Source organism: Rhincodon typus, chromosome 9, assembly GCF_021869965.1.
Source record: "Rhincodon typus isolate 14 chromosome 9, sRhiTyp1.1, whole genome shotgun sequence".
Taxonomy (NCBI): domain Eukaryota; kingdom Metazoa; phylum Chordata; class Chondrichthyes; order Orectolobiformes; family Rhincodontidae; genus Rhincodon; species Rhincodon typus.
In genome coordinates, this window is record NC_063340.1 from 25,205,798 (window position 1) to 25,224,052 (window position 18,255).

The 18,255-nt window shown below is 43.5% G+C and overlaps 1 protein-coding gene across 2 annotated transcripts in view; it reads left to right on the forward strand.

The window, feature by feature from the left end:
- Positions 1-18,255, forward strand: part of unc93a (unc-93 homolog A) — a 136,395-nt gene that overhangs the window by 115,656 nt on the left and 2,484 nt on the right. For both annotated transcript variants that reach the window (XM_048601424.1, XM_048601425.1), the window contains exons 6-7: positions 7,817-7,952; positions 10,897-11,028. In XM_048601424.1, the coding sequence (XP_048457381.1) occupies positions 7,817-7,952; positions 10,897-11,028 (268 nt within the window). The remainder of the gene's footprint in view (positions 1-7,816; positions 7,953-10,896; positions 11,029-18,255) is intronic.

The window sequence follows — 18,255 nt, forward strand, 5'->3', positions numbered from 1 at the left end:
ATTTGGTACACTTGCCTTTATTGGTCAGTGCATTGGGTTTAGGAGTTGGGATGTCATGTTGCAGCTGTTTGGGACATTGGTTAGGCCACTTTTGGAATACTGCATTCAATTCTAGTCTTTCTGCTATTGGAAAGACGTTATTGAACTTGAAAGGGTTCAGAAAAGACTTGCAAGAATGTTCCTGGGGTTGGAGGGTTTGAGTTATAGGGAGACCCTGATAGGCTGGGGCAATTTTCCCTGGAGTGTCAAAGACTGAGGGATGACTTTATAGAGTTTTCTAAAATCATGAAGCTGCCACCGTGGCTCAGTGGTTAGCACTGCTGCCTCACAGCACCAGGGGCCTGGGTTCAATTCCCCCTCCGGCAACTGTCTGTGTGGAGTTTGCATGTTCTCCCCGTGTCTGCGTGGTTTCCTCCGGGTGCTCTGGTTTCCTCCCACAATCCAAAGATGTGCAGGCTGGGTGGATTGGTTATGTTAAATTGCCCATAGTGCTCAAGGATGTATAGGGTAATGGGTCTGGGTGGGATGTCCTGAGGGTCGGTGTGGACTTGTTGGACCAAAGGGCCTGTTTCCACACTATAGGGATTCTATGGATTCATGCATAGGGTGAAGAGCTAAGGCCTTTTTCCCAAGTAGGGAAGTGTAAAACCTGAAGGTGTAGGCTTAAGGTGAGAGGGGAAGCATATAAAAGGGTCATAAGGGCAACATTTTCATGAAGAGGGTGGTGTTTGTATGGAATGAGCTGCCAGAGAAAGTGGTAGAGGCTGGTACAATTGCAACAATTAAAAGGCATCTGCATGGGTACATGAACATAGAACATAGAACATAGATCAGTGCAGCACAGTACAGGCCCCTCGGCCCACGATGTTGTGCTGAACTTTTACCCTAAACCTAAGTTCTATCTAACCTCCACCCCTACCTTATAATATCATCCATATGCCTCTCTAATACCCGCTTGAATGCTCCTAATGAGGCTGACTCCACTACCCTCTCCGGCAATGCATCCCACGCCCTGACCACTCTCTGAGTAAAGAACCTACCTCTGACGTCTCCCCTATATCTACCTCCACTCACTTTAAAACTATGCCCCCTCGTATTAGCTACCCTCACCCTCGGAAAAAGTCTCTGGCTGTCTACTCTATCTGTACCTCTGATCATTTTGTACACCTCTATCAAGTCACCTCTCATCCTTCATCGTTCTAAAGAGAAAAGCCCTAGCTCCCTCAACCTTTCCTCATAAGACCTTCCCTCCATTCCAGGCAACATCCTGGTAAATCTCCTGTGCACTTTTTTCAACGCTTCCACATCTTTCCTGTAATGAGGCGACCAGAACTGGACACAATACTCCAGGTGTGGCCAAACCAGGTTTTTGTATCGCTGGAGCATAACTTCACGGCTCTTGAACTCAATCCCTCTATTAATGAAAGCTAACACACCATACGCCTTCTTAACAACTCTATCAACCTGGGTGGCAGCTTTCAGGGAACTGTGGACATGAACCCCAAGATCCCTCTGCTCCTCCACACTGCCAAGAATCTTTCCGTTAACCCTGTATTCGGCTTTCAAGTTTGTCCTTCCAAAATGAATCACCTCACACTTTTCAGGGTTAAACTCCATCTGCCACTTCTCAGCCCAGCTCTGCATCCTATTAATGTCCCTTTGTAACCTAGGACGGCTCTCCGCACTATCCACAACTCGACCCACCTTTGTATCGTCCGCGAACTTACTAATCCACCCTTCCACTCCTACATCCAAATCATTTACAAAAATCACAAATAGAAGAGGACCCAGAACAGATCCTTGTGGTACACCAATTGTAACTGAGCACCATGTTGAATATTTTCTATCCAGTACCACCCTTTGTCTTCTAAGGGTCAGCCAATTCTGAATCCAATCTGCCACATTTCCCCCATCCCATGCCTCCTTACTTTCTGCATGAACTCCATGGGGAACCTTATCAAACACCTTACTTAAATCCATGTACACCACATCCACTGCTCTACCTTCATCCACGTGTTTGGTCACCTCTTCAAAGAATTCAGTAAGGTTTGTGAGGCATGATCTACCCCTCACAAATCCATGCTATCACAAATCAAACTGTGCCTATCCAAGTGATCATAAATCCTATCTCTCGGAGCCCTTTCCAATAATTTGCCCACCACTGAAGTACGACTAACTGGCCTGTAATTTCTGGAGTTATCCCTATTCCCTTTTTTGAACAAGGGAATGATGTTTGCCACTCTCCAATCTTCCGGCACTATACCCGTGGACAGTGAGGACAAAAAGATCATTGCCAAAGGCCCTGCGATCTCTTCCCTCACTTCCCATAGAATCCTTAGATAAATCCCATCAAGCCCGGGGGACTTATTTATCTTCAAGTTCCTCAAAATTCCCAGTACATCTTCCTTATTAACATCCACCACCTCCAGCCTACCAGCGTGTTTCACACTGTCCTCCCCTACAACTAGGTCCCTCTCAGTTGTGAATACCAAAGAAAGTATTAATTAAGGACCTCTCCTATCTCTTTAGGTTCTGTACACAAATTCCCTTTACAATCCTTGATTGGCCCTACTCTTTCTCTGGTCATTCTCTTATTCCTCACGTACCTGTAAAAAGCCTTGGGGTTTTCCTTGATCCTATCTGCCAAGGTTTTTTCATGGCCCCTTATAGCTCTCCGAAGCCCTTTCTTCAGTGCCTTCATGGCTAACTTGTATCCCTCTAGAGCCTTTTCCGTTCCTCTTTTCCTAAACCTTTTATAAGCATCCTTCTTCCTCTTAACTAGTCGTTCGACCTCTCTTGAGAACCAAGGCTCCCTCACTCAATCGCATCTTCCCTGCCTGCTAGGGACAAACATATCGAGCACACACAGTATGCATTCCTTAAACAATCTCCACATTTCTATAGTGCTCTTCCCTGACAGCATCTGTTCCCATTTTATGTTACCCAGTGCTTGCCTAACAGAATTGTAATTACCCTTCCCCCAATTATAAACCTTACCCTGCTGTATGTACCTATCCTTTTCCATGACTATTGTAAAAGTAACAGAGTTATGATCGCTACCGCCAAAATGCTCTCCTACCAACAGGTCTAACCCCTTGCTTGGTTCATTGCCAAGCACCAAATCCAAAGTAGCCTCTCCTCATGTTGGTCTATCTCCATACTGTGTCAGGAATCCTTCCTGAACGCACTGGACAAAATCTGTTCCATCTAAACTATTACAACTAAAAAGTTTCTGATCAACATTTGGAAAGTTGAAGTCACCCAAGACTACAACCCTGTGACTTCTGCACCTTTCCAGTATCTGCCTCCCAATCCGCTCCTCCATTTCTCTGCAACTAATAGGGGGTATGTAAAAAAACCCCAACAAAGTGACTGCTCCTTTCTTGTTCCTGACCTCAACCCAAACTGACTCTGTAGACATATCATTCTCGAACTGCCTTTCAGTAGCTGCTATACTAGCCCTGACTAGCAATGCAACTCCCCCGCCTCTTTTACCACCCTCCCTATTTCTTTTAAAGCATCTAAATCCCGGAACATCCAACAACCATTCCTGTCCCTGAGTTACCCAAGTTTCTGTAGTGGCCACAACATCGTAGTTCCAAGTACTGACCCATGCTCTAAGTTCATCCACCTTATTTCTGATACTTCTAGCATTGAAGTATACTTCAATATATACACTTCAAACCATCCCTGTGACCACAATTATGCTCCATTGACCGCATTTCTTTATTAACAACCTCACTCCCTGTTGTGTCTGTTGGAAGGCTGAATACCTCATCTTCTGAATTCCAAATCCGGTTCCCCACCCCCTGCCAATCTAGTTTAAACCATACCGTATAGTTCGAGCAAACCTCCCTCCCAGGATATTTGTGCCCTTCTAGTTCAGGTGCAACCCTGTACAGGTCCCACCTTCCCCAGAATGTGCTCCAATTATCCACATAATGGAAGCCCTCCCTCCTACACCAGCCCTGTCGCCACCTGTTTAGCTGCACTCTCTCCCTATTTCTTAACTCGTTATCACATGGCACTGGTAGTAATCCAAGAGATAACTACCCTGTTTGTCCTGAACTGCAGCTTCCAACCTAACTCTCTGTACTTGTTTTTCACATTCTCCGTCCTTTTTTAGCCACTGCCAGAATATATGATTTTACCTTCCCAGCAATCCCCTCACGCTCTCTCCTGACTCCCGCCACTGAACAAATGGACGCCGTAGACCCATGAGGTAAGTTTTTTAAACTGAAAAGCTCACCTTCCCAGCAGTCCCCTCGCGCTCTCTCCCAACTCCCGCCACTGAACAAATGAATGAATAGGAAGGATTAAAGGGATATGGGCTAAATGTTGGCAAATGGGACTGAATAATTTGCAAAATATTTGGTCAGCGTGGACGAATGGGACTGAAAGGTCTGTTTCTGTGCTATACAACTCTATGATTCTATATTTGGTTAAATGGCCTATAATTTTCTGCTTTCTGTCTCCCACCATTCTCGAACAAAGGCATCACATTAGTAGTTGTCCAAGCTGTTGAAACCCTTCCATTTTCCAGTGAATTTTGGAATTTTTTGACCAATCCCTCCACTATCTCTCCAGTCACTTCCCATTGGATAAGGGCCATCAGATCCTGGTGACCTGTCTATTATTAGTCCCATTAATTTGTTATATACTTTGACTATCGTGATAGAGACTGCTACAAGAACTTTCCTCTCATTTTCACCTTAGAGACATAGAAGTCTACATTACAGAAGAAGGCCTGCCATCCCATAAGTCTGTCCCAGTCAAATACAAAATACCTAACTATTCTAATCCAATTTTCCAGCACTTATCCCATAGTGTTGTATGCATTGGCATCGCAAGTGCACATCTAAATACTATGTGAATATTATGAGGGTTTCTGGCCCTACCAGCCTTATAGACAGGAATTTCCCACTACCCTCTGGATGTAAAAGATTTTCCTTACATCCCCTCCGAATCTGCTGCTTCTTACCTTAAATCTATGCCTCCTCATCGTTGATCCCTTCACCAAGGGAACAAGTTTCTTCCAGTCTACCCTATCTATGCTCCTCATAATTTTATACATCTAAATCATGAAACCCGTCAGTGTCCTCTGCTTCAAGAAAACCAACCCGTCTATCCAATCCCTTTTCATAACTAAACCTCTCCTGCCCAAGCAACATCCTGGTATATCTCCTCTCCACCTTCTCTAGTGCAATCACATCCCTCCCATAATATGAATTCTATAACTGCACACATTACTCTAGCCGTGGCCTAACCAACATCTTATACAGTTCCAGCATAACCTCCTTGCTCTTAAACTGAATGTCTCAACCAATAAAGGCAGGTATCCCATGTGCCTTCTTAGCCATTTCATCTAACTGCCCCAGCACTTTAAGGGTCCAGTCAATATGCACACTGAGTTCCCTTTCATCCTTGGCACTTACCCGGCTCCTAATGTTCATCATTATTTGTTCTACCCAAGTGCATCACCACATTTATCCATGATTGAATTCCTTTTGCCACTGATCAGGTCATCTGACCAACCTGTCTATATTGCCCTATAATCTGAGACTGTCCTCCTCATTATTTACCACTCTACCAATTTCCGTGTTATCCGCAAATGTACTGATCAACCCTCCTACATTCATATCTAAATTATTTATATATGCCACAAATAGCAAGGGCACCAACACCAATTCCTGTGGAACCCTATTGGACACAGGCTTCCAGATACAAAGACAATCCTTGATTATCACCTTCTGCTTCTTTCCACTCAGTCAATTCTGGATCCAATTCACCAAATTTCCTTGAATTCATGGGCTCTGACCTTTGCTATCAGTCTCCCATCGTGACTTTACAAAAAACCTTGCTGAAATCTAAGTATACCACATCAAATGTATTGCCCTCATCTATACACCTGGTCACCTCTTCAAAAAGTTTAATCATATTGGTTAGATTTAGTCTCCCTTTCAAAAAAAAAACCCATGCTGATCATTTGTGATTAATCCCTGCCTTTCCAAGTGCTAATTAATTCTGTCCCACAGAATTGTTTCCAATAGTTTGTCCACCACTGAGGTTAGCTTCCTGGTTTATCCCTCCTCCCTTCTTGAATAACCTTGCTTATGTGTTATCTTTGGGATGTTCATAGTGTTCTCAACGGTGAAAACTGATACAAAATACTGGTTTAAGTTAGCTGTCATTTCCCTATTCCCCCTTATGAATTGTCCAGTTGCATCCTCCAAAAGTCCCACACTTACTTTATTGCTGTCAACACATCACCTACTCAGCCATCTCGACTCTATTCGATTAATTAATTTGGATGTTAAGTAGTTTAAAGGTGAATTTCTTAACTGTATTCTTCAGTAGTAATGACATCTTCTGATTTAAACTAATTGTCCAATTGAAAGAAGAAGTTACGAAGAAGGTTCACTGGACGTTGGAACTCAAAACCCATAACAGAAATTGCTGGACAAAACTCGGCAGGTCTGGCAGCATCTGTGGAGAGGAACCAGAGTTAATATTTCGGGTCCAGTGACCCTTCTTCAGAACTGAGCTTTGTCTCTATAGATGCTGCCAGATCTGCTGAGTTTTTCTAGCATTTTCTGCTTTTGTGTCCAATTGAAAGACAAAGATGACTGTGACAATGCTGACTCACTGAATACTCCTCCTAATCTGCTTCACAGTGATGCTGACTAGCTACACTTTTTGTGTTATGTGTAACGTTGTCCCATAGCAGAAGAGAAGAGCATCAGTGAGTTTGTTTCAATGTGTTTGGATAATGTGCTGTCATTGCTGATTACCTGGCAATATATGGAAGCTGCAAGATGTGGGTGTGAAGTTAGCATCATTGTTAAGAGTGTGAGAGTGAACTGTAACATCAAAGTGTTAAGCATAAGTCTTGTTTGCTGATGAGTATCTGGCAGGGTGTGAAGCACAGAGTCATGTGACAGTTGCTGATGTAGGAGGTAGAAGATGGTATTTGAAGATGCATTCCCTGACTTTTAGTCACTCATGAGGACACTGTAGTTTTTACTGCACTGTAGCCAAATCCTCAGACCCAGGCTCCTTATATTGATCTTTGTGACTACCTTCTACTATTCCATTTATAATGTATGCCTTGTTGATCCCATCCCACTGTGGAAACGTGACCTTTTCCTGCCTTGCTACTTCCTCTGCTAAGACCACCAACACTACATCTGAGAACTTGGTAACCATCTGTCTTCTGCTCCATTAGAATGTTTATTCCTTCTCTTTAACATGTCTTCAAATACTTCCACTAGCTGCTACAACCAGAATGCACCTCACTTTTAAAATTTGCGAGTTGCCTTTAAGAAATGCAGAGCTGAAACTCATACTAGTCAAGTACATACTGCACTGAGAATGTCACAGTTGACTGTGCACCATTATGATGCTGATAAGCAGGCAGCATGACATTTGCAGTACTATCAATGTTACCTAGATCAGATGCACAGTCATATCATAAGCCCTTCACTCAAAAACCAGTATGATCGAGTTTTCAGTCCTGGGATGAACTTAATGGATTTAAATTCTTTTTTTAATAGTGAAGGTAATGGGATATAATATATGCAAACATCATGGACCTGATGGATTTTGCTGTAGAATATTGAAAATATAAGTGAATAAATTGAAGGTGTGTTTAACCACGATTTTCCAAAAATGAAAGCCATGGAGGTAATATTGTGACATGTTGGTAAATTTATGGGAGTTGGAAACAAAAGTGGAGTGAAAAGGAATGTTCTCTGATTGACAGGATACTAAAACATGTAGACTTAATGGATACTCATTCTTTATTTTCTATCCACAGGCATATGTCACTTGTACAATTGGAATACAATTTGTTGGTTATGTCATGATCTGTTTTGGTGCTTCAAATTCCATTTTCTCTGTGATATTTGGAAAAATGTCAAAATATACTGGGCGAATACCGCTGTTTGCCTTTGGTGAGTTAAGTTGTATTTTAAATCTTAAGGTGACAAAACTCATAGGAATGTTTGAGTCTGTTTTATAAGCTAAGTCAAATATTACTAAGAAACAAACAGCAAAGATTACCTGGCTGTTGCACTTAGCTACAGAAATTATGTTTGTCTTCATTGTTTGAGGACAAAGACTTCGAGAAAAAGCATCTGGAATGAAAGGGAGGAGGTTCTGCAACATCGCTATCATGAGGGAGTAGCATTTATAACCGCCTGGGCAGACAAAAAAATCCAGCAAGAAGAGGAACAGCATGAAGAGAAGGAGCAGGAGTGGCATTAATCACCAAGTCCTAACTGACAAAGGACAGTTTACTGAAGATTACATCATCTGGATCATTTCTCTCACCCACATAACAGCTACAGTTGAACAATCCTGATCATTACTATTCATACTGTCATCTTATAATCTTTCAGTGTAGTCTTGCCCTCACTTTACTATGATTTTAACATGCTGCTGCACACCATAAGAATAGGCCTATTTATGCAATGTGGCCCAGCTTTAGAGCAGAATATTGTAAGATGAAAGGAATGACACAAATGATGCAATCTTCAGTAAACTGTCCTTTAGAAGAAAGGGAGCTGATGATTGATGCCACACCTGTTTTTGCTTGCCTTCATGCTACTCCTCCTTCTGCAAGACTTCTTTTTGTCTAATAGGTTGTGAAGAGCTGGATCCTCATGACAGCAATGTTATAGATTATGCTTTTTCTCATGGTGCTTTTTTTTTGTGGTCCTCATCATCAATCCACAAATACAATCCTACATGACTGGCAACTTTAGCATAAATGTTGTAAAGGCAGCCAAAAGCACCGTAGCACTGGACACAAAGGAATAAGTTTTTACATTTTAAAAACACACAAAAATTGTGGGAACATAAGCAGCAGCCTGAAAGAGCAAATAAGCACCTAATCTGTATGTAATGAATGAGCCCTTTGAAAATGCTGCTGAAGAATTCCCTTCTGCCTATGTGAACTTTCTCAGCATAAAATCAGGCTTGGGGCAAGCCAAGTTCACAAAAGTGTTCTACAACAGTATTTACACTTGTACCACTGAGCTAGGAGACCCCAGTTTGAGTCCCACCTACACCAGAGGTACTGTCACTTCCTTTGAGCCAAAGGTCCTGGAATCATGTCCCACCTGCTCCAGAGGTGTGCTCTTGAAGGAATGATTTACCTAATGCTACCTCCCAGTCTTTTCCACATAGCCCTGCACACTCTTCCTTTATGAGAGCAATCCAATACTCTCTTAAATGCCTTAGTTGAACCTGCCTTTTCCATACTCTCAGGCAACATGTTCTAGATCCTAACCTCTTGTTGCTGATAATTTTTTCCTCATATCACTTTCGCTTTTATTATCAGTGTGGATAGTTCTTCCCAATTTATTTTGGCCACATCCATTTTGGTTTTGAATATCTTCATCAAATCTTTTCTCAATTTTCTCTTCAAGTAAAGCACACCTGACTTCTCCAGTCTATCCACGTAGCCTGGGCTCTTCACCCTAATAATAAATAAAATAAAATAAAATCAATCCTAGAAAGATTCTTTTGAATCTTTTCTGCACTATCTTCAAGCTTTTCACATTCTGCCTAAAGTGTGGTATTCAGAACCGGAATACAATACTCCAGTTATGAGCAAACTAGTGTCTTATACATAAACTCCATGCGCTTATACTCTATGCCCTTAATTGTAAAGCTAGGATATTGTATGCTGTAGTAATCATTTTTTCAGTCTGTCCTGCTACATTCAATGACTTATACACATATACACCAGGTTCCTCTGCTCCTGCAGCCCCTTTAGAATTACACATTTTATTTTATGTTGTCTCTTTGAGTTGTTTCTACTGAAGTGAATCACTCCACACTTCCCTCCATTAAATTTCATTTGTGGCTTCTTGTCAGTCATATATTCCACTGCTCTCTTTTCTCCTGGTTCCCCTGCTCTCCCTGCTCTCTTCACTGTTTCCTCCCACTTCTGCTCCCCCTAACTCTCACTGCAGCTCCTTTCATTACAGGATGAGAACAATGTAGCTAGCAGATGACTGAGATGAGAGAAGGTGGGAGACCACAGTGAAGACAGCCTTAGACAGAGTGAGGCAAAGTGGAAGAGGTAAATAGAGTGGAGGAAACTGCTGCAGATAAAATAGATGAACTGGCCATTTTCTGCAAAACAGGTAAATGTGATGGAAGAACTTTTTTGTTGAAACAGAATGCAATTAACGTCTGGAATGTACTGCCTAGCAGTGTGGTGGAGGCAGCTTCAACCAAGACATAGAAGAAGACATTAGTTGATGTTTTGAATAGAAATAGTTTGAAGGTTTCCAGGCAAAGACATGGGAATGTCCTAATGGTCAATCAGAGAGCTTGTGCAGACATGATGGGCTAAGTGGCCTCACTCAATACAGTAACAATTCTCTGACTCTGTGAAGGACTCTGTAAAGAATATGAAGGAGCAGTTAACAGAGTGAGGTAAATGATAGGGAGTGGTAAAAAGTGTGGTGCGGAAGGGAGCAGCAATAGGAGGCTGATATGCAGGGGATAGACAAACTGGGCAGGTGGAAGTGGTGCAGAGAATGGCAAGAAGCAAGGACAGTGTGTCCGTCCTTTTCTATCATGGATTTGCACTATTTTTGGTGCCAATAGTCACCTGTGATGTTATCTGTGATGCCTCATACTGCAATTTCACATGTGGAGAGTGCAGTTGAAGGATTAGCTTTGATTTTAAAGGGGGTGTTAAACTATGATTATTAGTTGTTCAACTCTTTTGACAATGTTGAAGCATTTCAAAAGTAGAGTAAGTTATGGCTTGGTACACATTACGGCATATAGTCGCAAGCCCATTATGATGTGCTAAGAAGATTAACTGCAAGTTTTGTACAATAATGTGGAACCATATTTATTTATTTCATGTCACAGCAACCATCACGAATCTTGCATCAATAACGGCATTGTTTTTATGGAATCCACGACCAGAACAAATGCCAGTGTTTTTTGTGTTCCCTTCTCTTTGGGGAATGGCTGATGCTATTTGGCAGACACAGACCAATGGTATGTTGACAATAATAAGTGACAAGATAATATAATTGCTAATTTTAGATCTTTATTTTAATATTGTATCTAAATAACTGTAGCAACACTATAAGAAAGTTAATGGAGTAGATTGTATTCCATTTTCCCACCATAGGCAATACAACGTAAGCTTTCATCAATTGGAAATGTTAAAGAAATATATATAATAATCACTGTTCACATTAGTTTACTCACTGTTTCAGTGCAACACACCCACCTCAACATCAGCAACATGGGCTGTGCAGCTGCCAACTAGTCAGCTTCATTATCTCTTGTCCAGCTGGAGTCATGCCGCAGATGGGGCACATCTGTTTGTCTATCTCCTTTCTCTCTTCTGCAAACATGGAAATACAAGTTGTAACTGCCCATTATAGTTTGATACATGCCTATTCTGGTGGAAGCTTTAATTTTGCTGCAATCAGACATTCACACTGCAGTAGTCAATTATAATTGACGAATGTCCTTCATTGATAGGGTATTTTTCTGATTCTGAATGTTGGTGCCTGAGAAAGGTCAATGATTGAGTGGGCATCCTCTGCTCATATTTCAAGAGAACCTTTTGTGGCATTCAAATCTGGGAGCTAAATGTTATACTCACCACTCAACTTTCCTGGTCACATCAGGTCATTAATTCTCTTCCGACAATGCTACCATGTTTGTGGGATCAACTTCCCTGATAGTCCTCAATCGTGCCCTCTTGGACTGCTTTACAGGTCTCTTCCAGTACTCATAAGGATGCCCCCCTCTCTTTGAACCAGGGCCTTCACCGAACCTGGGCACTTCCTGTTTTGTAAATGTTTCTATTACACTGTTGTTAGGACTTCTTCATCTTCTAATTGTGCTGTCTTCTCTTTAAATTTGGCACCTGTAGGTTATTGCGAGTACTATAGTGATAGTGTGCATACCTCTGAGCCAAGAGGCCTGGGTTCACATCCCACCTGCTCTAGAGGTGTGTAATAACATCCCTAACAGGATAATTAGAAAATATCTATCCAACCAGCTGTTAATTATATAGTGACAATAAAATTGTGTTTCCTCTACTGCCACTAATTTGCAGTCATGCCATTCACTTTGCATCCAAAAACTGCATCTCCCTTTCTGGTAGAATTTCACACATTGATAAAGAAAGTAACCTTTGGTAAAGCAACCTAAGGTAAAGAAACCAAATTTGCACAAAAGTGTTGTGTTACCCATGTTTATACAACAGAAAATGCTGGGAATATTCAATAAATCCGGCAGTATCTATTGAGAGAGAATCAGAGTTACTGACAGAATTCACTGGCCCATAGGAAATGGCAAAGTGTTGAGGGTGGCTGTTTAATCAGGTGAGAGGTGTGGGATATAGAGCTTGACTCAATATTCCTGACTCAGCCAATTAAGTCAGGGTCAGGAAAGTAGCCAAGCAAAGCCTTATCCTCCCTTATACCACATGGTGGACCCTGTTGACAGTAAGGACCATTCCTGTCCCACAGGGAACATTCCCCTGTCCTCTCCACTGAAACCACCCTCTCTTGTGCTATGGCCTGCTAGACTGGCCTTGATGACAAGCCGTCCCAATTAGTTTTTCTGTCAGTTTCCAGTGCTGGTTCTCATACTGGGCCTACTGCTACGTTCCCCTTTTCTGACTGACTGACCGCACTCTGCCTCCAAAGACTTAGAGCCACAAAGACACACATGCTAGGCTCTGTTTGCGACTTCCCAGCCAATGAATAGAGTCACCATCACGGCTATTAAATTCACCCAACCTTTCACTTATGTGACCTTTCTTCAGAATTTTAGAAATGTTATAGGTATTAAGCAAGTGAAAGAACAAAGAGAAACTTCTGTAATAAGATGAACAGTATGAAATGAAACAGAGTTTTACTATGCAAGGCCATAGTGACAAATAAGGAAGCAATAGGCCTTTTATCCGGAAAAAGTGTGATTGACAGAATCCTGAAGAGCTGGCATCTGAACATAAAGGAAAGGTATGAAAGGAGAATCAAGATTAAAGAAAACAAACAAGGAAACAGGGAATAAAATTGCAAGAGTTCATGATCTAAAACCATTGAACTGCATATTGAGTCTAGAAGGCTCTTGAGTGCCCAGTTAATCCATGAGGTGCTATTGTTTGAGCTTGACAGTTTTTTCACATTGCAGTATGTGCAGCCTTATTCTAGCATTCAAAGTTCCAGAATCACAAATGGCTAATTTGATAGCTGTTGTCAAACAGTAAGTATGTAAAGTAAGAGTGTACAAGTGTACTTGAGGTGCTAGGAGGGTAGGATAGTGTGTCAGGAAAGTAGGGTGCAGCTGGGTAGAGAGTAGGATGCCATGTTGCTGGATGCCAAATAGATAGGAGAGTAGGGTGCCAGATGGATAAAATGGCATGTTGGTAAAAGGTGAAGTGCCAGGAGGAGGGAACAGATGGGTAGCATACCACATTGATAGCTGAGAGAGTGGATCTGGAGAGGGGGAAGTTTGGAGGTGGTAATTTCGAAGTGGTGGAAGGAGTTATTAGGTCCAGAGCAAGGGGAGTGGATCTGGAATGGGATAGTTGTATCGCATTCTGGGTGGAGAGAGAGGGGCATCAGGTCAGGGTCAGAAGGTTTAAGGTTGGAGAGAGATGAAATTGGGGTTGTGAGAGCTAAGTATGTGGTCAATTGAATAAATACTTAGGAGTTAAGATTATGTATTTAATAGTATAACTCTTCCTGAGCAATTATTTACTTGATTTCATCAGAAATGTCTTGAATTCTCTGATTTAGGACACTTCGAGGTCTAGGGGAATTGTCCAGCAGAATCTTCAACTTCCTGGACAATTCCTTCAGTGTCTTCTACAACAGGTATTCATATAGATCCCAACCGCAACACCCATCTACGCTGGTCATTAGATAATCTGGGCCATTACTTTTAACCGACAATATAAACACCAATGCCAGCCTGGTTCCTTTTTTAAAATATTTCTAATGGTGCAATGAGGTGCATCCCCAGAGTCTGCAGATGATTTATAGTCAGGTTGCTGATTTCCACGCCCCTCGTCCTTTGACCATGGTAGGCATTTGTTAAACAGCAGCAGACCTGGAGGGCCCAGAGCAACTAGAGGATACCTGAGTCACTACAAGAGCCTGTTCTGAGGACATTGCTGCTGGAGGACTTTGGGTCATTGGCAGAGGGAATTGGAATCTCCTGGTAATCCTTAGGGTGCCTTGAGAGGAACTCTCAAGTGTGACAGGCTGCATCTTCTCACTCCTTTGTCTCTCTGCTTTCTATCAATGGAGGTTTTCCTGGAGGGCTGACAAAAGGTACTATTCATCTCTCACTGTCCCACTGCTTCAGTCAGTGATGATCTACAGGTTTGTGCTGATGCCAAACATGCACTGAATAGTCTGTTGGATTAAGATCACCAAACTCTCCATGGATGAAGTAAAGCATTCATCCACCTGGCACATGAGGTCACGGTCTGAATGGATTCCTTCATCACCCATATTGCTATGGTAGCTCCACATCTTGAGCCCCTGCTTTCTTGTGCATCTCCAATAGGTTTTGTATAGTTGTGACCAAAGTCCCTTCATCAGCCTGGTACACAGCATGGACCTGACCTCCAACCATCCTCCAACAGTCTATAATTTTGACTGCCATAGCCGTCTATAACTGTGTCCTATGAGATGCTCACAAGCGCATGAACCGGAGTCAATTCATCAATGTATGCAATGAGAGAGATGTGATGCTTTGCATCTCTGACAAGTAGACATTTTCATTCTGAGAGAAGATACAAGATACTCTGTAAGTGGGTCATCTCAAGTCCCTGTTGCAATCACAAGGAAAAATGCAGACAATTGGTCCCATTAATATTGAATGCACTGCTCCAGTCTGCAGGTGCCGTGCACTACTGTTACAGAATTGAAAGTAAAACACTAATCCTCCTCACTTTCCATGCTAATCTCATTGAGAACATGGACTGAGTGCACAAATAACTGGCATTCCTCCACCAGTCTTTACGCTTAACCACCTATTGAGCATTCTTTTCTTTTGTAAATACAAGGGAACAGTGTGTTTTGCTCCAGGTGGCATTGAGAAGAACTATTTATCACTGGACTGTCACTAGTCCCATTAAGGTAGCTAAATCTATATATCTCTCTATTAAGACTGCCATGGGAGATGCATGAGGTAGAGAGTGAGATATGGATGTCTGTGACCCATGTGCAGCTTTTACGCCTAAGCCAGTTGATGAGGGGAAACAGTGTACCCATCAATGCCCATCTAATCCCTTGTAAATTGATTGACGCCTTTGTAGCCTCCACCCTTATATCCAATGTTTGCACATCATTTATTCAGACTCACTCAGACAGTCTCACTCTTAGGGTTTGGAGTTGGCAATTCATCCTCTCTCTATACTGAACCCATCTTGCTCCTGGATCACATGATTGCTCACCTCTGCTGTGACTTCTGTCCAGACATCTGTGGTTAGCTAAGAGAGCCAGGATAAATACATCTCACCATTCACAGACTGATTGGAGGAAGTCACACAGCAAATAATTTCTAAACTGCAGGGCTATCTTTTGATTGCCCTTTTGATCTCCTCTTTCTGGATGGATTTAGAATTCAGATTCTAGCTCTGGTTTCCCCTTTTCTGCAAAGACTTTTCATTAAATGTGAATGCTGGCGTCAACTTGGAACTTACAGGGAAACTATCATGGAAACACTCCAGAAGCCTTGAAAGAGTGAAGACAAGGCTAACTTCCATTTAATAATCATCAAATCACAGATATAGTACAGTAGAGAAAGAGGCCATTACACCCATTGTGACTGCATTAGCTCTCTGAAGGAGCAAGCTCTCCAGTGCTACTCCCCAGTCTTCTTCAAGTAGCCCTGCACATTCGTCCTTTTCAGATAACAATACAATTCCCCCTTAAATGCCTCAAATGAACTTGCCTCAATCATACTTTCAAGCGTGGCATCATGGAACCTTTGACAAATATGTGTTGGCTTTCCTTAATTAATCCCTATTCACCCAAGTGACTACTGTATTAATTTTGATCCCAATTTAACTACTAGAACCTTCCCAACCACTGCAGTGCTCATGAGGGTGAATTGACTGGACTATTGTTCCTTGGACTATTATTATCTTTGCATCCTCTTTTGAAAATGCAATTCCCCAGTTCTCTGGCAGTACCGCTGAGTCTAAGGAAACTCAAAAGTTATGGCCAGCACCTACACAATTTCCACTGCCATTCTCCTTACTGTCCTTGGGTGCATCTCATCAGGGCGAGTACTTTATCAGCTTTAAGTACAGACAGACAATTCAAAACCACCTCATCAATTCAGCTATAGATAACAAGGTGTAGAGCTGGATGAACACAACAGGCCAAGCAGCATCAGAGGAGCAGGAAAGCTGACGTTTCGGGTCGAGACCCTTCTTCAGAAATGGGGGAGGGGAAGGGGATTCTGAAATAAATAGGGAGTGAGGGGGAGGCGGATAGAAGATGGATAATGGAGAATATAGGTGGAGAGGAGACAGACAGCTCAAAGAGGTGGGGTTGGAGCCAGTAAAGGTGAATGTAGGTGGGAGTTAGGGAGGGGATAGGTCGGTTCAGGGAGGACGGACAGGTCAAGGAGGTGGGATAAGGCAAGTGGCTAGGAGATGGGGGTGGGGCTTGAGGTGGGAGGAATGGTTAGGGAGGCGGGGACGAGCTGGGCTGGTTTTGGGATGTGGTCGGGGGAGGGGAGATTTTGAAGCTCCAACACACCCCCTCCTCCTGGACACCACCCTAAGGCCTCCTACCCTCCCTCGACCTCTTCATCTCCAACTGCCATCGCGACATTGATCGCCTCAACCTCTCCACCCCTCTCACCCACTCCAACCTCTCCCCCATAGAACGTGCAGCCCTCCGCTCCAACCCCAACCTCACCATAAAACCCACGGACAAGGGAGGCGCAGTTGTAGTATGGTGCAGTGACCTCTACATCGCCAAGGCTAGGCGCCAGCTCCCTGACACCTTCTCCTACCGCCCCCTTGATCATGACTCCACCCCCAACCACCAAAACATCATCTCCCAAACCATCCACAACCTCATCACTTCAGGTGGCCTCCCATCCACAGCCTCCAACCTCATCGGTCCCCAACCCCGCACCGCCCGCTTCTATCTCCTTCCCAAAATCCACAAACCTGACTGCCCTGGTCAACCCATTGTCTCCGCCTGCTCCTGCCCCATCAAACTCATCTCCACTTATCTCGAATCCATTTTCTCCCCCTAGGTCCAGGAACTCCCCACCTACGTCCGTGACACCACCCACGCCCTCCACCTCCTCCAAAACTTCAGATTCCCTGGTCCCTAACACCTCACCTTTACCATGGACGTCCAGTCCCTATACACTTGCATTCCCCATGCAGATGGCCTAAAGGCCCTCCGCTTCTTCCTGTCCCGCAGGCCCAACGAGTCCCCCTCCACTGACACCCTCATCCGCTTAGCTGAACTCGTCCTCACCCTTAACAACTTCTCCTTCAATTCCTCCCACTTCCTACAGACAAAGGGGGTGGCCATGGGTACCCGCATGGGCCCAAGCTATGCCTGCCTCTTTGTAGGATACGTGGAACAATCCCTCTTCCAAAGCTACACTGGCTCTATCCCCCACCTCTTCCTCCGTTACATCCCCTTCCTCCCATGAAGAGCTCGAACAGTTCATCCACTTCACTAACACCTTCCACCTCAACCTTAAGTTCACCTGGAGCATCTCTGATACCTCTCTCTCCTTCCTGGACCTCTCTGTCTCCATCTCTGGTGTCTACCTGGAAACCGATATCCATTTCAAGCCTACCGACTCCCACAGCTACCTAGAATACACCTCCTCTCACCCACTTTGCTGCAAAAAGGCCATCCCCTATTCCCAATTCCTTCGCCTCTGCCGCATCTGCTCCCGAGCTGAGGCATTCCACTCCCGGACATCCCAAATGTCCTCGTTTTTCAAGGACTACAACTTTCCCTCCACAGTGGTCGAAAACGCCGTTGACTGTGTCTCTCGCATTTCCCGCAACTCATCCCTCACACCCCCTACCTGCAATAACAACCAAAACAGAATCCCCCTCGTCCTCACATACCACCCCACCAACCTGCGGATCCAACACATCATCCTCCGACACTTCCGCCATCTGCAATCTGACCCCACTACCAAAGACATTTTTCCCTCCCCACCCTTATCTGCTTTCCGGAGGGACCACTCTCTCCG